Genomic DNA, 22895 nt, shown 5'->3' on the forward strand with positions numbered 1-22895 from the left:
CCTCGGTCCCGCTCTCTTCCTCTGAGCGCCCCTCTCTCCTCCGTTAATCCGCCGCTACATCCTGCCGCCGCTCCGGGCCTCTCGCTGGAGCTGAGGCGCGGAGGGACGGATGTTGCTGCCGGGACGTAGGATGCTCCTATTCGGCCAGGAGTCCAGCACAGGTCCCGCTCTACCTCCGGTGCTACCGAGCCACACCGACCGACCGACCGGACCTCGCTCTCTGTCGGGATGCGCACGAACACTCGCCACAGATTCCAAAGATTCTATCCGCGTGACGATTTCACCGGGTCTACGTGCGTGCCGTGCGTGAAAACGGTGGAGCTCGAGCGCCCTCCTATACGCTGTGGGTCAAATCCGCACAGCTGAAATCTCACGAGCCCCTCAATCTGCAGAATAACAGGCACGGGTCGCTGATGTTTAACGTGTGACCGCAGTCGCCGCCGCTGTGCTGGACCAGCTCGTGCCAGCTCCAGCGCGCGCGCCCACGCACACACACATTGACATTCACAGTCACATATGGCATTACATAAACACGCGCGAGCTATTCGTGCGCGCCACTCCAGTTGTTGTAATCCCAGTGTGCGTCGCTGCGTGTGTGCGTAAAGGAGTCAGGAGAGGTCGTTTGACATCGTAATAATAATGTTGTCAGTCGCGTGCAAGATGTGCACTCAGAGCGCGAGACAGTGGGACTCCGGGATCGCGCGGACCCATGAGACATTCATCAGCACTGAATGTAGATAGGCCATAATTTAAGATGAAATAATGAATTGCAGTGTGCAAACCATTATATCGGATTAAATTATATTTAAACTAACCCTTTTTTACTTAAAATATTGTATTATTTTTATTTCACCACTTCTAGGTAAAAAATTAAATGTCTTTATAATGTTACTATGTAACTGTTATATCTTAAGCACCTTTGATTACTTTGTAGTTGAAAGTTGCTACAGTTTTTTAACTGGCTCTGCCTTTGCATGTCACATTGGTGATGGTTTTACATCAACATGTTTAAGGTTAATGAGACAGAGATAATTTGAGGGCAGAGCAAGTGTGTGTGTGTGTGTGTGTGTGTGTGTGTGTGTGTGTGTGTGTGTGTGTGTGTGTGTGTGTGTGTGTGTGTGTGTTTGTGTGTCCCTAGTGTATGGCTAATTTTGATTAAAGGGGCCAACGCTAGTCAAATTGAGGACAGGAAGTAGAACACATGACGGAAGACTTGTACTTGATAAAAAATCAAACCTGTGTGTACACGTTTTTATCTGTCAATATTTGTATACTGCACAAAGACAGGAAATGCTGCTTCATACAGGGCCAGATTAACCCACTAGGGGGTCCAGGGAACTAAATCAGTTGTGTGCCCCCATTTGCCCCCCCCCCCCCCCCATATCATTTGATATTAAACCCAAGTTTATTTGACAATATACACGGTATATCCACTGTTAAGGTTAAAATAAGTGTTGTGTGCCAATGCCTATACTACGTAAAATTCTAAGCAGTTTTGGAGTTCATAGTATAGGCCTATATTGTCATGACTCACGGCACGGCAGCCTCTCCTTCTCCTCTGTATGTGTTGTATGTTTTCCCTGTCTGTCTGTCCTTCTTGTTCTCCCATTTGTCTGTCTCCCTGTTGGCATGTGGGCGTGGCGGCACTCCGGGGCAGACTGCTCCAGGTGTGGATCGTTGGCTAATCAGACCTCTCTACTTAAGCCTGTGGACTCCAGTCATTCAGCGCCAGAGTATACTACATACCAGAGCGTTGCCTCCGCTGATCACCTTTCCTGCTCGCCTGCCTGCGGGTTCCGGATATCCACTTGCCTCTGCTCGCCACGCCATTCAGCCGTCCAGTGTCCTGCCAGCCTGTTACGGATCCCTGCCTGAAATAAACATTGTTCTAAACTGACTACCTGGGTATCTGTTTGATTTTGGGTCTATCCCGAGCTATCACAACATATATAGCCTATTTCACGCTGGAAAAATAATAAAGTAAAGGAAAGCTTTTAGTGCTTATAGGGCCTACAGCACTAAATTTATAATTTTTATTTAAGTGTGCTGGTAATATGCTCTCTTAAGCCACAATACAATGCACAAAAAGTGCTGAAAATTCTAAATGTAAGTAATCTGGTTGAAAATATTTTGTTTATTCTTTGTGAGGTTTAACGAGGATGCTGTGACTTTCTAAGGTCATATCTTGATTGACATCCAGCAGTGAACTTTTTTGTGTCATTTCCTAAAGTTTACTTCTTGTGCCCTAACTATAAAAAACTGAATAGTTAGTAGTATACATGTTTTATATACTTAGTATGGTGGATATTAGAACAAGAACCTATCATGCTCAGCTTTGTGAGGCTGTACTTTCAGCTAGTTTGACAGTGACAATGTTAACAGACTGGTGAAGTTTAAACATTGAGCAAGGTAGCATGCTAACATTTAGCACTAATATGTATTTATTTATGTATTAATGATTGTCTGTACCCCACTTATAGCTTTTGTTAAATTTCAGTCCGGAGCCAAGTAATGGACTGTTCCAAATGCACAGCCATGCCGTTAACAAGGCTAAAATAGTTCAGCCTCAGGTTCACATGCTTTATGTTTTGAAGACATGACATTTTTATTTATTCAACATGAACAAAGTTTTACAGAACGTCACACACTTGTACAAGTGCTTATTGTCGCACAGGGCAGAATATAGTAACTACACATGTAAAATATATTCAAGTATGAATGGTTGAAGCTGCATTAATCACTACTGTTATAGTATTGCTGAATCAAAAGGTTACATGTAATGTGAAAGAAGTGTCTTCTCCTATTGACTACCAGAAATGTTTTAGTCTCTTCTAACTGACTGTTTTGTTTTCAAACCACTCACTGTACAATTAAGTCTAATCTGTTCTCAAACCCTCTTGGAAGACAAGCAGGGCAAAGGCAAAGTTACATAATAACTCACTAGTGATAAAGAAAGTTCAGCAGCAGGTTTATAGATATTGCACTTGATGGAGACCAAGACTACATCAGCGAACAGCGTTGGTGGTTGCAATACAACTTATTTCATGTCATCATTTTGTGATAAAAGTCACTTTTTCATACAGTATTTTGGGATAAAGTCCAAGTTCATTTTCTTATGATACCTTCATTCATATGTATTTCAGCCATCCTGCTGCTAATGTTAACTGAATACTGTATGAGACATTCATGAATAACAAGTTGCGTAGACTATGCTCTCTAACGTTGTGATTCAGCCATAAGTTATCCAAACAACCTAATGTTGATGGAATGAGGTTTTTGTGTCATTATCCAGAGAGAAATACCTATTGTTTTCTACAGATAATGAGATACTTAAACCATTAATACAGTGCTTCTCAAATAGTGGGGCGCGCCCCCCTGGGGGGGCGCCGTGAGTTGTCGGGGGGGGGGGGGGGGGGGGGTTTGGGGGGCGTGGGCTGCCTTGATTTCCAACTGACCAAAATCTTTTTTTTTTTTTTTAAGTGCTAGCAAGCACTATATGTGCTTGTGTATGGTCATATCCGCGCGAAAGGCCACAATTTGCAGTAAATACATGTCCACATGTGTCTCCAAGTGTCTCTGTAGGCTATTTAAAAAGAAATCAAGCAAGTAGACTAATACATCACAGAAGGCCTATTGGCCTATAATAATAAAAAAACACCACCTTAACTATGTTTACAGTTTAAACATTTTTGAATGAAATGCAAACCTCGGTGAATCATCTCTGTCCTGAGATTCACACAGACTGAGCAGTCTTGTTTAAATGTTACAAATTGAGCTAATAAACTGAACTTTGAATATTTTTGCTGCAGAAGTTATCTCAGCTAATTTGTGTTATCTAATTTGATAATAAGGTGATTGTATGCAGAATGCTCGTGCCAGAAACTCATACAGTGGTTTCGTACAGATAAATAAATAAATATTAGCAGGTTCTCAATAGTATTTCAATTTAGGGGGGGGCGCGAAAAAATTTCTGTCCCCTAGGGGGGGCATGACAGAAAATAATTGAGAACCACTGTATTAATACAAGAAAAACTAAGTTTTTTGTCTTCGGAAAATGAGCTCATTAACTTTACTCATTAACTTACGATCTCGAGATCCATTCATCATGTGGCCGGAAACAAATAACAGCTTGCTGATATATTTTACCCACAAAATTATAAACTGAGGATATGTCATCTTCCCCTTTTTCTGCACTCCCTAGTGGCCAAACATAAATACATGCAGCTTTTAACAGCAGCAAATTAAACATTAATACGGAAAGTACATTCTGACATATAGCGTGAAGGCAGTGGTGCGGCAGTCACACAGACATTTTGAAAACATGCCCTGTATAGTATATACAGGGCATGAAAAAAAAGGTTTCTGACAATGTGTTGTTTGTATATTGTGTCATGTGTAGTCTGGAAAATGTACCATTTGGATAATGTGCGTGAATAATTATTGTCCGATATGTAAATAAAAACATTTTGTGTTATTTATAATAAAACAAACAGCATCACACAGCAATGAGTACTTTGACCACACACGTGACTATATACAACAAGGATACGCATGAACATAGTCTTTAACTCGAGTGCTGAGTCCAGGTAAGGTGCTTATATTTTCGGCTCCAAATGTGCGTGTGAGAGCCCTCCTGCACATCTGCTTAAGGCGCTCAGGACGCTGCTTGCGATAGGGCGCCGTCAGCTTACAGGAGGAGCTGGTGTAATAAGTGAGCAGAGAGAAGAATGAGTCAAAAGTCTTGTGGCTGCCGTGCAGACTGAAAAGCAGGTTGTTGAGCTGGACGCGAACACTTGTCGCCCCCTCGTCGCTTTGGTAACTCAGAGTGAAGAAGACATCCAACTGGCCGCTGTCCCTGCAACAACATGGCAGCAGACAGTCACTTAATGATGTTTTTTATTTTATTTTGTTTGTATAAGGCTTTTTATTGAACATGACGTAGAGGAAACTAGTGTAGGATAAGAATATATATTTGTACTTTTACAATCTCTAACTTTCGAGTATTGTTCCAAATAAGAATATGAGTAGAGGTGTGCTCGTGGTGTAGTGGATAGAGCACCCTCCCTCCCCCCTTAGAGACTTAGTCCTAATTTCATCTATGCCTCTCCAAACTGTCTAATAAATTATAAAAAGGCCAACAAATAATCTTTAGAAAAAAAAGAATATGAGCAGAAGGAAAGAAAAAAATAAATTGAAAATAAATTCCTCCGCTTCTGATCAGTGGTTCCCAATATACAGAAATTATACATATTTAAAGAGGACCTATTATACTACTTTTCTGGTCTTAATTTCTTGTTTTACACTGCTATAGAGCAACCTGACACGAATCACATCACAAAAAACTATGTTGATTTTCGGGAAGCTCTTTCTCTTATTTTGGCGATCCAGCACTTCCTGTCAACACTTGAGTGTGTGTGCTTCGGCAATCTCCGCTCCCTCCGCCTGTGCATCGGCCATCTCCGCTACCCTCCCCCCTCTTGCAAACCCCACTCCGTTGTGATTGGTTACCTTCCTTCCGGAACACTTTCAGTGGCGGGAAGCGCGAGCATGGACCTATAAGGGCGCGAGGCAGACGCGAACAGGGAAGTGACAGCATTACCCTACATGGAAACATCCGCGTGGTCACGTCACAAATTTTTATGCGATGTCACGAATTATGAAAGGGTAGACGGCTTTGAAGACGTGACTTCTCGACTGGCTAGAATAGTGTTTAGTGCTCTGCACAGACACCCCAGACGGTCAGCAGGGAATACGTCGAAATGCATGTAAGTCATTATTTGATAATTTAGTATGGTTAAGCATGACTATGAATCATCATAACAACGTTTATAGGTCATAAAAGTCAAAAAGCATCATAGGTCCTCTTTAACGTCAAAAATGAGTTGCAAAACACATGAATCGCTGGTTGACCTTTTCAAACTTTAAACCAATCATTTATTTTTTGGCAAAAAAAAGGACAACTGGGCAAACAACAGCATGAACAAAAACACAACAGCCGAACAGGTGAAACAACACCATAACTTTGAAATGTTACCTGATGAGGAAAGTGCCCAGGGGTGCATGTGTGAGTAAATGGTGTGCCTCCTCCATGGTCATTGCGCCCCAGTAGTAGCCGCTGTGTTGGAGCTGCAGGTATGTGAGTCTCACTAGTCTGTACTCGGCCGCGCTGCTGAAGGGGCGCAGGTGTGTGGGCAAGCTGTCGGCATCAGCTCCAGCCACTTGCTACAGCAGAGAAGGAAGTAGAAATAGTGTATCAGTCGACATGTACACACGACACAGGCTGCTCATGCGGAGGTGCTTCAGACAGTATATTTATATGGGAGGGGGGAGGACTTTCACTTTCGCCTTCATCCCATAAATAGATCCTGCAGATTGCTGGCGTTATCTCACTCCAGCCATAAGTTCATTGTTTAACAATCAAAAACCAAAAGTAAAACATCCAGCAACTGTTGAGTGGGTCACAGTGCGTAAACTTTGAGTATAGTCAGTATACTAACCTGGCACCAGTTTTCAGGTTCTTCCTGTAGATTGAATTTTTTCCAGTGCATTAAATCCAGCTGCCTGTCTGTGGGCTCCTCCTGGCTGTCTGTTGTCACCCTGTCTGTTCCCTGCACTGGTCCAGTGGGTTCTTCAGGGGCTGGACTCTGGCCCGGTGTGTCAGCTGGGAGGAGGTTCTCTTGTTTCTGTCTCGACAGGAGATTGTCTCCGACCATCCTACAAAGGAGGATCCCCCTCTTGCCCGCCTGTCGCACCAGTTCCTCCACTTTGCACCGGCTGATCCTCCATCACACACTGCCTTGCGCTCGCTCATCGGCGGCTCATCGCTCCACTTGGAGACTCCATGTTGGTAAAACACAGCCTGAGACTCCAATCAAGATTTAACAACTTCACCACAAAGTGCCAGAGGAAAAGCAGAGGACTGTCATATGTCCACTTGAAAGGGCTCTCTCACTGAAAGAAATCTGTTGAGCTGAAACAAAAAGAGAGTTGAAGAAAACAGTCAGCATCTTCTATTCCACCCCACTGCATTTTGTTCACATGCAAGGTCTCAAACCTGCATTCATCTATTTTTCTTGGAACAGAAACCACTTGTGACACACACACTCACACAACGCTGACATGTCATTTACCTCTGATGCTCGTTAGCAAACCGTGAGCAGCTTATTGACACATCTGGCAGATATGGAGCAACCTCATTATTAAGTTAAAATTCTGTATATTGGACTTTGCTGTGCGTGTCATTTTATTTTCTTCCAAAAAGTTATACCCTGTTGCTAAGAAAGAAGGATCTGACTTTAATCGTTGAAATTATCGATAATATTATAAAAGGTAAGTCCAATATTCACTCTTGTTTGGCTCCGTATAGTATGAGAGGTCACGTGACTAACAATAAACCATTATGTGTATCTCTAATCTCTGCAGGCGGGGTGGATGTGATACAAACACTTTCACTTTCTCAGTCCAGCGAGACACAAAGAAAAAAAAGGTTGATCTGTGGATTTTCAGAAAAAAAGTCGTAAAGAGCCTTGAAGTAAATTAACAAGCAAAAGACAATATATGAATACAAAACAAGTATATATGTAGGACATACTTGCTGTAATACGTTTTTTGTTTGTTGTCTCTCTCTTTTTCTCTTGCAATGCACTTTGTAACATTGTACTTCATTTTGCTTTCATGTTTTCCAGTAGGCTACTTTATTAGTGTTGTTTTGAAGAAGTGCTCTACTAATGAAGCCTGAGTTTTAATATGTTATTCATTATAAGATTCTTTACTCACTTAAATAAATACAAACCCAATTAATTATTAGGTAGACTGCATAGAAAACTAGTTTTGGTTGTTGATGTTTTCCCTCTTACGTTTTGACTTTCTGCCTTTTTAGATACTTCAAGTCTGTTTTATTGTATCTTTTTTCCCACTTTGGTCATATGTTGCAGAGTGAATGCAAATATGACACAGAGTTGTAATTTTTGATCACTTCAACCATTTTTTGGAAACAAGTTTCACCAAACATTTTACATTCCAAATCTTTACCAGAATCATACAACACCTTTTTGATTTCCATTTCTTTCTGGAACGGCAGGCAGTGTCAACCTGGGATCAGTTAACAGTTTGTTGTTGTGTAACTCTGGGATATTTTTAACAATAGGACATTGTTTGTTTTTCTTCCACCTCGGCCTATAGGCTACTAGATTTAAAAAGAAACTATGGAAATTATGTTTAACTTTCAGTTTGAGGGACGATACACACCTATGTTGATTCAACGGCACAGTACAGTTTTTACATATTTTAAAATAAAATGTGTCGACTCAGAGATTGCTTCACTTGCAATAATATGTGCAGGATTCCAGAAAAAAAATCATCAACCAAGTTATGGAACTAATATAATAGCCTATCTGTCGGACTGCACTGCAAGAGCTGCAAAGGAGTTCAGAGAAAAAAAAGTGCGCAAAAAACAAAGAAAAAAATGGTTCAAACATTTCTAGCCTGCAAAATAATCTCATAAATCATAATTCATTAGTAATGCATATGTGTTAAACACAGATACACACATTTTACACAATTTTAATTAGGTGATATTTATATAGGCCTACGCTTGTGGCAATGGATTGATCGAACATATGTCTTGAGGTGACTGGGAGAGGTTGTCATAATATCTGTCCACACATAACGGAAATCAAAATACATATTTTTGTCTAATAGCCCTTTAGCCTACTAAAGTGACATGTCATGAAAAGCGCCCACATCAAATTCATTGTTGTTTCTGCATTATAACGAAATAGCCTCCCTGTTATTTAGATATATTGATGAATTTGACGTACACACTTGACTAGTCCTACAAATTTGACTCCGGTTCGTGATGCATGAAGTAAACATGAATAAACTTACTTACTATTCGTAGTGAGCGTGTGTCGGAGCCGCAGTGAGACCGAAAAGCAGTGAAGGTCGCAGTCGTCTTTGCAGCCAACATCTTTTTACTTTCGGTTAAGGTTTTGTGAAGGCGGGTCCGTTTACAGCCTGTTGATTAGACAAGTTGTGATACGACCAAGTCCCAGTCTTCTCCAATGATGGACCGATGTAAACACTCCACACGCATCCAGCTCACACTAACGCGCATACCTTTAGCAGATAAAAGGGATCAGGTGGGCTCTATCTGTCCACCATACACATAATCAAGTAGACTATGTTAGATGCCTTACAAACGTTTAAGAAAAAAAGAAGAAGACATGTATTGCTTTTAACATTGACAGTAGGCTATTGTAAAGCGTATTTGCATATTATGATTCTGATAAAAGCAGCTACATATAACTGGGTGATATAGCTTCACAGCTTGCGCTCGTGGACTCTAATCAAATTTTGATTAAAAAAAAACACGACAGCACACCGGCTGTTGTTTGCTTTCGCTTTCACTTCAGGCCGCTGCCGATTCCCTGAAGTCACGTGATGTGTATTTCTCTGTGTGCGTGTACGTGCGTGTGTGTTTAACGGTGTCAAGTTTTACAAGCAGAAACCCATTGACTGTGTAACGACAAGATCTGTTGTTTTTTTGCATTTGACTTTTGTAGCAGATCACTTTTTATATCAGTAATGACATGGCAATGCAGAGTCAATGAATGTGGAACACTAACTAATATGGGAACATCAGATGTAATTAGTAATACATTTTTCATTATAATTTAGTTACACTATAGAACGGGCTTGCTCTTTGCACAATAAACTCCAGGAAGGAAATCGAGGAAGTTCTTTACAAGCAGAGCCCCAAACACAAAAAAATATCAATATTTTAGCATGTATCTTATCAATTATTATTGTGTATTTAACCTCTTTCCTGGTTAAATAAAGGGAGAGATAAACACATGTAATGCAAAATACATTCAGCGTGCATGATAAAATGCTTTTTGTTTGCATTTTCACTTTTGTGTGCAATTAATCCTTTAGTTTATAACAATGTTTAGAAAGCACACACACACCCATCAAATACGCGTATGAAATTATACACATAGACATTACACTGACTAAACAACAGACTAAACAAGGCCTGCAAGCTCAGACATGCTGCTGGTTGCATTCAATCTGTAACAATGTTAACACTCATCTTTAATGCCATGCGTTGTGGTGATTCTGATTATTGAAGATAATCTCAAAGTCAAGATGACAACCACCATCAAAACCTGCCTAGTGCCAAACGTGGCAGGCACTTTTTTCACCAGCCTCCTATCTGTGCATTGGGTCTCACATAATATTGTATTCTCTAAAAGATTAAAGGACAATATAATATAAGTAGATGCAAAATAAAGTTGTGATTTGGTTGCTGTCGCTTTGTGGAGATGCTCAGACAGCATGGAGATGTTAAACAGCATTTATTAACAAAAGCTTTATAATATAACTTTAAGTTCTGTCACACACTGCGGCAGTGACACCTTCAGTTTTCTTCATATCAGAAGTTACAGCTTATTAAATATAAACATTGCGGTAAGAGGTTGAAGTTGATGTTTTCATTCTGAGGAAGTGGGCGTCTGCTTCTCTGTTTTGCTCTGTCGGTGCATCAGGTAGGCAGCTGTGGCTCCAGCAAAGATCCCATAAGTGACCAATACACACTGAAAGAGAGCAGAGATGGACCGGTTACGGACATAAAAAAAACTTGAATAAAAGTTCATATTTAATGGATGTACTGTATATGTAGCCTACATTTCGGCGACCCTGCAGGGTGTAGCTATTAAAGTATTTCCTGAAACCGGTCAGTTCAACTGGAGCTGGAGCCTCGATACCAAACAGCTGCCTCTGGGGGGAAAAAAAGAGAAAAATACATACATACACACACACACACACACACACACACACACACACACACACACACACACACACACACACACACACACACACACACACACACACACACACACACACACACACACACACACACACACACACACACACACACACACACACACACACACACACACACGTAAGAGGAAGTGATGCAGTCAAAACTGTCTGTTGTTCATGTTTTGTCATGAAATTAAAGGTTTTATTAAAAATTTAGTTTTGAAAATTGGATTTAGTTCATAAACATTTAGGCTAATTTCGGGTACATTCAGTTAGTTTTCAAAAGACACAGAACAGGTCGTACAGGGGGAAAAAAGCAAATAGTATAAACCACATGTGAAAACGAAAGAAAAAACAGTAAAACCACAAAACCAAAAGCAACACAAATGTTCACTTGGCAGCTGTAGTTCAGGAGATCAACCCCCCCCGCCCCCTTTCCCCATCGCTGTGTGATTGTGTGTGTGTGTGTGTGTGTGTGTGTGTGTGTGTGTGTGTGTGTGTGTGTGTGAGAGAGAGAAAAGGAATAACAGAGGCAATTGTAGTGTTTAAGGGCCTGTGTAATTACAGTGCAATCACCTTGTACCCAGCCTTTATAAAAACAAAATCGAACACGAGACCTTTGCAAAGTCAAAATGAATGTGAAAGAATAAATGACAGTGTGGTGGCGGATTTTGCATATGATGTATGTCTGGACTCAAATGTTAGAATGCTTATTAATGAAATAGGAAACATTTGCTACAGGCCTGTATAAAACATACATTGACTGTGTTTTAGTGTAAACTGACTAACTGAAATGTAGTTTCAACCATCCCCCTCAATCTCCCGAGTGGAGCCAGCCTGACTATACATTTGAAAGGTGACAATGATCCTGCAGACAGCCTCCTGCTGTTCTGGGGCAGCCTGCCCCACCCACGATTATAATATGAATGTATATCTCAAGCCCTGTCTGTCTCCCAAACCTGTCTTCCCCTCCTTCCCCTCACCCAGCCTACCTGTCTGTCTCTCGATTACCTGTCCTTAAATAGTCCATGATTTTGAGTGAACTTTGTCACTCTTTGCTGCACGTTACATGTGTTGGAACTAGTGACCTCTCCGCGGAGAATTCTTGCTATTCTTGATTGAAAATAAACCTGATGCTATACACTATATCACCGTTTGCTTGACTTTTCTTACCACAACAGGAACATGTCATTAATCAAAACAACATTATAAAAACATCAATAACTTCGCTCCATTATAATCGCTATCAGGGCCCACGTCTCTCTGCCTGCACACAAATACTACATTTAAGAACTTCATGTGAAATCTTGATGCAATTTCTTTAGTTTCAGTCGAGGCCAGAAACGAGTGAAATACTTTTTTTTGCGTGTTGAAACAGGCCAGTTTGTCATCTGGCATGACGAGGCAGAATTGATGACAAACTGGTTTATGGTCATGTACGTCCACATCCGTCTCCTTTAAATTAAATTCAAATTAATTATTCATCAGACAGGACTCTGTGTCTCTGACCAGGAGAGTCGGACTGTGACAGAAGCTTAAAGCTGTCATTCCCCCTTGGTTGAAGAATTGGATTTTTTTTTTTTTTTTTAGATTCGTAACAAAATATCAAAACTCCACAACATAAAAAGTCGCATGATTACATGAAAGCCTGGATGTTGAAGTATTTAAACTGCTCCGAGGAAAATTTAATTTTCTTTGATGCGGAAATATTATATTCAAGTCAAAAAGATAGGTTAGATAGAAAGATAAAAACTTCCCCGTAGGGACATTGTATTGTTACAGTAGCAAATAACAGAAAATGCGACCTGGTTGAAAGTGTATACAGTGTTAAAATTGTTCTAATATGGATGGAAGTTAAATAATTTGTTTGACATTTTGGAAATGATCCCTAATTCACTTTCTTGCACAGAGTTAGAAGAGAAGATCGATATCACTCACCCTCATGTAGGCTACAGTAAATAAAAAGCTACTACCAGGAGACTATTAGCTTAACTTAGCATGAAGACTGGAACATGCTAGAATGGTCAGCTTGTCTTGGTCTATCAAAAGTCTCCAAATTCCACTAATTAAGACGTTATAACTTGTAAATTAAAGTAATGGTGGCACGGCTGTTTCCCTTTATGCTAAGCTAACTATCTCCTGGCTCTTGCTTTATATTTAGAAAAAAATTATTTCACATTCACTTAAATTACTTTATTGCCCATTGTTAGATCAGATAATCGATAATCCTAGATGATAAGAGAGTTGTGCAAAACTTGACGCTAAAATTGGAAAGCATCAAAGAGTGGCTTAGTCCAAAGGTAACAAACTGCCAACCAGAAAGACTGATGGTTCCTCATTAACATTTTACATCTCGTCTGTTAAAAGCACAACAACAAAAAGGTATTAAAAAAACTATACAACCTTGTGTGGCCTTTTTCTAAGCAAGGCTAGCTGTTCCTACCAGCTTCCTGTCTTTATGCTAAGCTAACTGGCATCTGGCTCATCATACAGACAGGAGAGTGTGATCTATCTTTTCAAAACAACCTTATTCCTTTAAATGATGTATCTCTGTGTGTTACATGACATTAAAAAAAGGACTCGTCATCATGCACAAAATGTAGTTGGAAGTTTGCCATCTTCTTCCTAAACGAGGCATTCATCTGGAGCATGGGATTGACAATACACAAGGGGGAAATGCAGAATATAAGGATTCATGTGAAAAAGCAAATCGTGTCCACTGTGAACATTAGATATGCGCGTAGCGAGCCAGGGGCGATGGCAGAGTGCTGACAAGGCTGCTGTGCTCACTGATGCCCATTTATTCCACAGAGGGTATTAGCAGAGCAGAAATCCTTTCCCCTTTTTTTTCTCTCAGGCCCAATACAGATGCCACATAGTCGACTGGAGCATGACGGATTGGAATATGGCTGAATAAATCATCTCGAAACCACAGCTGTGCTCTTATTGATTCATTGCAAATCCACGTCCCACTTAAGCAAAGCAGCACATGAGTAAAAGTCGCCCTACAACCAGCGACGTCTTGCTCATGTCAACTTCTTAAAATTGGAATGACATTTTTTGTTGTTGTTGCATGGTACACATGATCACATAGATTATTGTGGGCATCAGCACATGCCCAAGTAATTTAAATATTCTATTGTGGAAATGTGCTGGGGGTTATACACTTTACAGTTTGTTTTTATGAGAACGTTTATTCGAATACTTGTTCGGAATAAGCAAGGTGTATCTGAAGCTTGTAAAATGGTTCTCAGGAGTGTTCTAGTGGGCATATGATATAAATGCAATTTCCCCCCCAAAAATACACATTTTGTCTTTGCCTTTTCCGTTTCAAAATCAGCTTTTATCCGTCTGCTTTGATTTGAAAGTTCTGTTCAGCCTTATTCCAACAGGACAGACTTTGTGGCCTATTCTGTATGTCATCTGCAGTACCACAGCAGCACCTTGGCTAACTGCAGCATGGGGCAGAGAGGACACCGTACATGAAAGAGATTTATCCCCTTGCAGTGGCAGAAAACACAACACATTGGCCAACTGGGACCTGTGCTGTATTCAGAGCTTTAAAAAGACACTTAGAGCCGATAAACAGTAACATTAACTGTGATAAACAGCCTGACTAAGGCTATGTACACACACACACACACGCACGCACGCACGCACGCACACACACACACACACACAAAAGCAAGCCTCTTGAAATAGAGCCATTAGACAAGCTACAACACATGTGACTCTCTCAAAGGGCCACAAACCTGTTTGAAGTGACACTAAAAGCTCCACCAGACTACAAACAAAGAAGAGAGTGTGGCTGGTTAGCTTTGACCTACAGCTCTTAGATGCTGTGATGCCACACTAAGCAGAGGTCTACTGTGTCCATGGCGTCCCAGCCACGTTACACACAAGCCACAAGGCCTGTTGCCTCCATCACTCCAGTAGCGAAAGAGGAGAATACACCTCAAAGAATAAGACTGACTGGTTGTTTTGTTTAAATGCTGGTGAACATATTGGAACATTTATCAGCTAAAAAAGGACAGATATCTCACCCAGGAGTTGGTGAAATGCAAAAAACAGAGCTGAAAGAGAGTGAATATTGGACTTACAAAAAACAGGGTTAGAAACCCGACTCAAAATGCAATTGGTGGATGTTTAAATGAAGAAAATGTGTATTAAACAGTGGGTCATGTCAATATTGTATTCACAAATTTTTTTTTCCCACTGAATTTTTTTGTGATTAACTTTGGTTATCTGCGCCAAATCACAGCCATGCTGATATACAACAGCAGAACCTTAAGTGGGATAGGCATGCTTTATTAATATATTTTAGCAAAAAAGAAATTAGGGTACATGTAGTGAGTTAAAGAGAAAAACGAAAAAGATAAAAACCTGATTGGTCTCACCGAAGACCTAAATCTATATCCTTATTTAGTTTGTGTGCATGCATCAAATCCTCCTTCTCTTACCTTCACCTCTGTTATGAGATGACCGAAACTGGTGAGGGGGATCCGCGTTTTAACTGGAGACGTCGGCATTACTGCACACAGTTTGAATGAAAAAGTCACGTTACTGTTTCTCCTGTGTCACACATCCGATCCACGGTCTCAAGGCTTCATTCAAATCAACATTTTTGTAAGGTGAGGGCTGATACTTACTGTTATGTGAACACAGGAGAGGACAGGACACTTACACAATATTTTCATATGCACGTTGTGTTCCGGGAGCTGTCCAATCACGTGTTTCCTACGTAAAATGTTGACCAATAGGATGCGGGCTGGTAGGCGGGTCTTACAGCTGGCTTACACAAACAGCAGATCAGCGTTTCTGTCTTTCATCTTTTCAGCCACAAGAGGGCGCAAGATTACAGTTAATGACAAGGAAAGTCCCCCTGCACACAGGATGACCTACTAACTACTGGGTCATCCTGTGTGCAGGGGGGTCTATGAGGATGAGTCAGAAGATGATTTTTACACATTATTGCTTTTTTCTATAACGGTAAGCTTCTGTTTACTACTGATTCCGAGATGGATGGATAGATAGATAGAAATATAGATATTGACATAGGCCGATTTTACCAGCGTAAAAGTTATTATTATCACATTAATCGTTGCCAGTGGTATAATAACCTGTAATTTAAACCAAAACTCTTTGAGCCTTAATTTCACATTTTAAAAAAAAACTTTCACTTGCACCTTGTTTTATATACTTTCTTACTTTTTACTTAACTACAATTTTGGATAAAGGACTTTTACTTGAATGTTTATTGTGTGAAATAGTTACTTTGTAATGACTTCTTCCTTCCCTTTTGAAGGCACCTTATGTACACTCCTGTTATTTGATACAATGATTACGATTACAATCCATAATCATGCGACTATATCCAACAGTGTTTGAAAGAACAAATTAGGGTGGTTAAACAGTGGAATACTTTTGTGTTTTTAAAATAAAAGATGTGACCTTAATCATTATCTAATGCATAGATAGTTTAACCTTAACAATAAACAAAATCTTACCAACTGTTCATATCCTTTTTAAAGTAACTGCTGCATAAGGAAGACAAATCATGTTTATATGTTAGAAGTAGAAGTTGAAAGCAGCGCAAAGTGAAAATATCCAAGTAAGGTACAAGAAGCCTATACCTAAAAATTGGACTTTGGTACAATAGCCTACCTGAGTAAATGTATTTTCACTTTCCATCACTGCTGAGTTGGTATTACGATCATAAGAGAAAATGCCAACCACACAAAAATCAATTACATGTAAATATACAATTTAACATTAAATTACAAATAAATATCTCCTTTATTTATCAAATGATCCTTGTGTGTTTCTCCTCATCTCAGTGTTCAGTGCTCTACACCTCGTAGTACAATATAAGTGTGCAATATTAACCTTCAAAAACAAAAACCTTGCAGTGCAATACAAATGTGCATATAACCTTAAACATTGCAATAATATGTCAACATTTCAAAGTGCAATAACTTCATGTGTGTTTAATCTCAGTATAGTCTACTGTTCTACAGGGCAGTACAAGTGTGCAATATTAACCTTAAATGCAATAAGATATTGTCTCTCATCTCATTGTACAGTGCTCCCCTTTGTTTGTTATTTATTTTTATTCTATTGTACTATATCTTGCTTTAAGAGAGAATAGCTTCTGTACAGGGTATTTCAAATCACTTAGCTGTTACTTCCACTTATTCTTATTTTTCTACTTTTCTACAATTTTTTTAAATTTCTTTTTAAATTTTCCTGTTATAATGCTATTTATATATATAAAATTGTTTTTATTGAAGCTGACTCAGGGAGATTCGCACAAGAATCCCAATGTACCTGTACTGTCTTGTACCTGTGCAAATGGCAATAATATATATTCTATTCTATTCTTTCAGTTAAGAAATTGCAAATGTTTTGTTGAAGACATGGCTATTAACTTTCCAAATTGATACTAGGTCAGGTGCTAATGGACTCAATACTCTTTGATACCTGTGAACACTGTTAACAGGAACGAGTCTTCATTTCCCCTAAAGTTAGTACCAAAAAACAAAGCTCTTTAAAGGAAATGTCCAAAAAAATAACAGTCACATTCCAGCAATATATTTAGAAGTGTGACGGAAGCAAAGGAGAAACAAGAGCAAGGCCTTTTCTTCAACAGGTTGTCTGTGTGTAGGCCCAGGGGAAACAGTATCAGTGCAGAACATCAGTCGGCCATGCTGTCTTTAACCAGGCATAACAGGTCTTCCACAAGCAGTACACACATGTACCAACATGCTAAGGCTAATAGTAGCACCTAATTGGCTGAGTTAAAGTAGCAGAACCTCCTAATAAAAAGAGGTGTGTCAGTCCTAAGGCGTGTAGATCTTTGCATTTTAAAAGCAGGTCCTGAGTAAGAGAGATGTTAGGTTGTTCAGGAAAGTCTCTAACACCATAATATGCTACAGCTGAAGGGCCTCATTGTATCAAGGGTTTGGAAAACTGCAAGCAATGCACTTTAACTAACACAGGTCGCCTGTCAACAAATCACTGTGGACTCTAGTGAGGAAGCCCATTCATGAAACATGTTGTCACACCCCGCCCCTTGTCTAAGCTAAGGAGTTCTCTTTGCTTATTTATATAACGTCTCTCTCTCCAGTGTCGTGAATAGATCTTTGAAAGCGCTGAACTTTTGGGAGGACTCCTGGTGGTTGGGAATAGAGCCTTTGTGAATATATCCCCAAAGGTAAAACAGAAAGATTCAGATTTGTTTCATGATTTCCATGTAGCAGGAACTTTCCCATGGACATGTGTATAAGGGCAGATTAATAAATCAAGCTGTATAAAAATTCTCTCATTTTCACCGACTTCAAAAAGAATGAGTGTGCATGAAAAACTGGCAAAGCTCCAAGTATGTTGTAAATTCTTTTCTTCCCCTTTTTTCTGTCAATAATTATTTATAAAGCCCAATAGTGCATGTCCAAAGCAACAATTTTGCCCAAAGCGTTCTCACAGTCTGTTCCCCTATTTCTTAAGACCTTCTTTTTTCGGGGAAACAACATGTTGCACAACATTTGATTTTTTCAGTGTTTCAGTCATAAATGCTCTTTAATCTCCCTTTTCAGATTAAACACTGAACATAAATGGACAGCTTTACCACTGTTTTGATTATATATTTAAATGTATTATCGCACCCTACATGTTTCTATAAAACTTCTCCTGATTTTCTAAAACTACTCAAGACCACTTCAAGCTTTTCATCAATGCACTCTCAATAAATGTTTACAAATCGAATGAAATTCTTCAGAATATATGTCAAACTATATGATCATGATAGCATGAATAGTAGTTAAAGGTGAAGTAAGCGATTTATTTATGTTAAAGGTGCTGTAAGCGGAATAGTTCTTTTAGCTAACTTCCTGTCAGTTTCTGCAGTTAGCAGTCCCCTCGCTCTTCCCTACGTCACCACATTAATGCACTTAATGTCTTCAAACAGCGAGTTATCAAGCACCATCTCAGATAAGTAATTGAGATAAAACATGAAAAAAAACCATCAAAACAGACATTGGGAAGGATTTTTACCTGCTCTGCCATTGTAGGCGCATGAACATTCACCCATCTGTCCTCTGGCGTGCACTGGCAGTGAGACCATGAGTGAGACGGGTGTCGGTTTGTAGCGTTCTCTGTTGTGATTGGATATTAATTTCGGGATCCGACAAAAAGTTTATTTGCCAATTACATGCAGAGCAGCTAACTGAGAGGTCGGCTTTATGAAACGCGCACATTATGTAAGTGATCACTGTATGAATAAAGAGCGATTTAATACTTATATTAACATAAATAAATCGCTTACTTCACCTTTAATACAAGTGTTAAATCGCTCTTTATTCATACAGTGATCACTTACATAGTGTGTGCGTTTCATAAAGCCGATCTCTCAGTCACCCGCTCTGCATGTAATCGGCAAATAAACTTTTCGGGGATCCTGTCTGATAACCAATCAGAAGAGAGAACGCTACAAACCGGCACCCGTCTCACTGCCGGTGCACGTGCATAGCGAAAGACGGGTGAATGTGTATGCGCCTACAATGGCGGAGCAGGTACAAATCCTTCCCAATGTCTGTTTTGATGGTTTTTATCATGTTTTATCACACTTATTTATCTGAGATGATGCTAGATAACTCGCTGCTTGAAGACCGCAGTGCATTAATGTGGTGACGTGGGGATGAGGGAGGGGACTGCTAACTGCAGTCAGTGACAGGAAGTTAGCCAAACTGACCATTCCGCTTACTGAACCTTTAAAAATATATTTTTTATTCTTGTTTTACATTTTCGGGATGTACCAAAAAATACTTGTTAATATCTAAGAAAATACAAGGATATATAAGGAAAAAATTGGAAAAAAATACATTGGTAAAATTAGATAAATTGATTGTTTAAAAAAAAATCTCAAATCGAGGTCAAACATACAAATAAGTTTATAGCGTTTTACTCCTTCAACTGGGATGTATAGACTGCTCGGAGTGATGGATAAACACCATTATCAATCAATCAGTCTGTCTGTCTGCTATCTATCTATCTATCTATCTATCTATCTATCTATCTATCTATCTATCTATCTATCTATCTATCTATCTATCTATCTATCTATCTATCTATCTATCTATCTATCTATCTATCTATCTATCTATCTATCTATCTATCTATCTATCTATGTGTGAACAATCTCTTCAGTCTCAGTACAGGAGGAATATTCAAAGGGCATTAGCACCTGAGTATTGTAATTAAGCCTTCAACAACTGTGAACATATCCTTTGAGCACAGGTAGGTCTACTCTGGGTGGGTTTGTCCAAGGCAACACAATCTGTCTACCTACACATCTCTAAAGTTGGCTCATTAAAACATAGGCTACCCATGGTCCTTTCTATTTATAATGGGGGTGAACAACTTGCAGAATTTGGACAACATGCAGAACTAAAATTAGGCTACTATAGGGCCACTGCACACTACTCCAGGTTTTCAGATAAATGACTGATCATAGTTAACTGAAAGAAGGCAGCAGTTTTGGCTATTTCTGAGAGATTTTAAGAGACGGATAGGGAAAGGGAGAGCCATACAGAAAGAGAGAGCGAGAGAGAGAGAGAGAGAGAGAGAGAGAGAGAGAGAGAGAGAGAGAGAGAGAGAGAGAGAGAGAGAGAGAGAGAGAGAGAGAGACATAGGCTATAGGCTACAGACAGACAGCGAGACAGGCAGAGAGAGAGAACGAGAGAGCAGCAACACATCAGGGAGGTTGGAGAAGCAAGCGCGCGGCCCGGGGACCCGCCGGAAGAAGCAGCAGCAGCAGCAGCAGCTTGAGCTCGTCCAACACCGGCAGCACGAGCCACACCGAGGCGGCCAGCGGGGCGGAGAGGAGGAGGAGGCACCTGCACCGCGGCTCGTCTCTCGCTCTTTCTCTCGTCGCTGCCTTCACCCCTCGTTCCTCTCGGACCGCCGCCGCTTCCTCGTTAAGATGGCTGACCCCGGCAGCGACGGAGAGGCACCGGAGAGCGCGCGCGGCTTCGCCCGACAGGGAGCCCTCCGCCAGAAGAATGTGCACGAGGTGAAGAACCACAAGTTCATCGCGCGCTTCTTCAAGCAGCCAACGTTCTGCAGCCACTGCACCGACTTCATCTGGTGAGTGTGTCTGTGTTTCTGTGAGGGGAAAGGACACAGGTGATTCACTTGCTGCTGCTGCGGCTCCAGTCGGCCCCCCTCTCCACACTGACAGTGTTCAGACACCGCAGTGTTTCATTCATTGTCATTGTCACAAACACTGCGACGCGCCATTCCCCCCAGTTTTCCACAATGCGACAGCCAGCCTGTCGGGGGGAACGCGCTGTCGGCAGCCGCTGCTGTTCCGTCGTTTTTTTTACCGCATCGACCCGACACCCATCTCTGAAATTGGAGGTCTGGTGGAGGAATGCAGCTGGATACAGATACACAGGGCCCCACTGTTGCTGCAGCTGTGTGTGTGTGTGTGTGTGTGTGTGTGCGCGTGCATGCGTCATTCATTGTCCATCCATACATGCATCACTTGTGAATTCCCCAAATCTCACATCCCTGTCTTCTCTCCACAGGGGCTTTGGAAAGCAGGGATTCCAGTGCCAAGGTAAGAGAAGTGGCTCATTCACAAATCTCTCTGCTGCATATGACTGTGGGTGTTTGGAGTGTGGATGGATGTTCACTGTCTGAAGTGTGTGTGTGGGTTGTATTAGGGCCGCAGGTCTGCACAATGTTAAGAGTGACCTGTTGGCTCTTACGTTGAGGGCGTGTTGGTGTTGGCAGACAGGTGTCAAGCCTCATAACAGGTCCCTGCCAACGGTGATAAATGAGAGTGAGGACACTGTGAAGTGTCTGAGGCAGGAGAGACAGTGTGAGATGTAAGGGTAGAAGAGTCGGCGTAGTGCTGAAAGCTGAGATGTCTGGTTATAGTCAAGGAGCAACGGGACGGAGACAGACCAAGTTAGATTTTCTTCCCATCCCCTAACATCAAGCCTGACATCTGAAGTGAATTGTAAAATGGTTTGTGTAGGGGTGGGATTGTGTGAGTGAGTGTGTGTGGGTGGTGACGTGTGGGTGGGCTGGCTGGCGGTGTCAAGACACGGACCTCTGCACAAAATGCTTTCATAAACCCTTTCAAGGCCCTAGCAGAAACAAACATAGTGTGTCACCCCTCACTCAACTTGCACTTTGCAGTACTGCAGCAAACATTGCTCTGTGCTCGTGGTCTCACTTCCTCCTCCTCACATTGACTGACCCATCTCAGACAGACAGACAGACAGACAGACAGACAGACACCCACCGCAACTCATCTGGCTCCAGTCATGGGACCGGCTTTTTGAGGTCAAGGAAGAAAACCACCAAAGTTTCCACATTAAGCTGTTGCTTAAGACATCCTTGATTGGAAGGAGTTGTGCAAAGTTGCGCGTGAGGTTGTGTAAAGAGCCTCCCGAAGGCTTCAGGCTTGTCGACTGCTCTGGTGGTGGTACAGGAAATGGGTTTGAGGGTAAAAGAAAATGAAGACTGTAGGTGCTCGAGTGAGTGCACACAGCCTCCCCTAGACTATAAGTGTGCCAATGTTGATAGCCCATGATAACACATGTGCACTGCACACACACTTTTGAAATGCAATGACCTATCAGAGCCTTGCACAGGTAGGGCTGCTGTCACTTCTAATTTTGTGGGGAGTTTCCAACTCTGATAACTTTTAAATTCCTCGACAGCCTCAAACTGGTCTGAGGGTTGTTTGTGATGATGTAATTCAGTGATCATTGTTCACACTGAAGATATTGATGATAGTAACATTAAGCCAATCGAACAAACTACCCAGATAGCACTCATTTGGTTATCTGTATGTCAAACAGGAGAGTTAATGTTTTACCCTGTGCTAAATATGATAGGAAAAAAGGCTTGCAAAACACACCTCATGAGTGGACCTAAAGTGGGAAGTAAATTAGACTAAATCTGGTAGAGCTGCAACATTCAATCCATGATCATCCTCCTGGATGACCTCTGATCCCTGCATTTGCATTCAGACAGACAAACTTTACGAGTATGCAAACCCA

The 22895-nt window shown here is 41.0% G+C and overlaps 3 protein-coding genes across 5 annotated transcripts in view; 1 reads left to right on the forward strand and 2 right to left on the reverse strand.

Moving 5' to 3' along the window:
* Positions 1-3548: 3548 nt before the first annotated feature.
* LOC307251758 (suppressor of cytokine signaling 1-like) lies at positions 3549-9082 on the reverse strand. The gene is made up of 4 exons (XM_080029169.1): positions 8891-9082; positions 6498-6970; positions 6035-6222; positions 3549-4855 (listed from the first exon to the last, which is right to left on the reverse strand). The coding sequence occupies exons 2-4, from the start codon at positions 6711-6713 to the stop codon at positions 4531-4533; spliced, it is 729 nt and encodes a 242-aa protein (XP_079885295.1). The 5' UTR covers positions 6714-6970; positions 8891-9082; the 3' UTR covers positions 3549-4530.
* Positions 9083-10341: 1259 nt separating this feature from the next.
* On the reverse strand, positions 10342-15586 carry LOC307251771 (ATP synthase membrane subunit K, mitochondrial-like). 2 transcript variants are annotated; one of them, XM_080029186.1, is made up of 4 exons: positions 15474-15586; positions 15285-15355; positions 10687-10779; positions 10342-10595 (listed from the first exon to the last, which is right to left on the reverse strand). In XM_080029186.1, exons 2-4 carry the CDS (start codon positions 15351-15353, stop codon positions 10494-10496), a joined length of 264 nt encoding a protein of 87 aa, XP_079885312.1. In that variant the 5' UTR covers positions 15354-15355; positions 15474-15586; the 3' UTR covers positions 10342-10493. The 2 variants fall into 2 exon arrangements, with proteins under 2 accessions (XP_079885312.1, XP_079885311.1); XM_080029185.1 differs by lacking the exon at positions 15474-15586 and having other exon boundaries at positions 15285-15454.
* A 4907-nt stretch (positions 15587-20493) lies between these two features.
* Positions 20494-22895, forward strand: part of LOC307251409 (protein kinase C beta type) — a 34232-nt gene continuing 31830 nt past the window's right edge. Inside the window, exons 1-2 of one of the 2 annotated variants that reach the window (XM_080028777.1) lie at positions 20494-20964; positions 21408-21439. In XM_080028777.1, the coding sequence (XP_079884903.1) occupies positions 20801-20964; positions 21408-21439 (196 nt within the window). In that variant the 5' untranslated portion in view covers positions 20494-20800. The remainder of the gene's footprint in view (positions 20965-21407; positions 21440-22895) is intronic. The other variant, XM_080028776.1, reaches the window with a different exon arrangement.

This window comes from Ammodytes marinus, assembly GCF_949987685.1.
Source record: "Ammodytes marinus genome assembly, chromosome: 6".
NCBI classification, from domain to species: Eukaryota; Metazoa; Chordata; class Actinopteri; order Uranoscopiformes; family Ammodytidae; genus Ammodytes; species Ammodytes marinus.

Bases quoted from the DNA above. Each gene is read 5' to 3' on its own strand.
- LOC307251758 (XM_080029169.1), bottom strand. From the start codon at position 6,713: ATGGTCGGAGACAATCTCCTGTCGAGACAGAAACAAGAGAACCTCCTC. The intron at 6,223-6,497 runs GTTAGTATACTG...TCTCTGCTGTAG, and splicing joins AACCTGAAAACTGGTGCCAG to CAAGTGGCTGGAGCTGATGC. The intron at 4,856-6,034 runs GTAACATTTCAA...ATGTTGTTGCAG, and splicing joins CTGGGCACTTTCCTCATCAG to GGACAGCGGCCAGTTGGATG.
- LOC307251771 (XM_080029186.1), bottom strand. From the start codon at position 15,353: ATGCCGACGTCTCCAGTTAAAACGCGGATCCCCCTCACCAGTTTCGGT. The intron at 10,780-15,284 runs GTAAGAGAAGGA...TTTTCCCCCCAG, and splicing joins ATCTCATAACAGAGGTGAAG to AGGCAGCTGTTTGGTATCGA. The intron at 10,596-10,686 runs GTAGGCTACATA...GCTCTCTTTCAG, and splicing joins CCCTGCAGGGTCGCCGAAAT to TGTGTATTGGTCACTTATGG.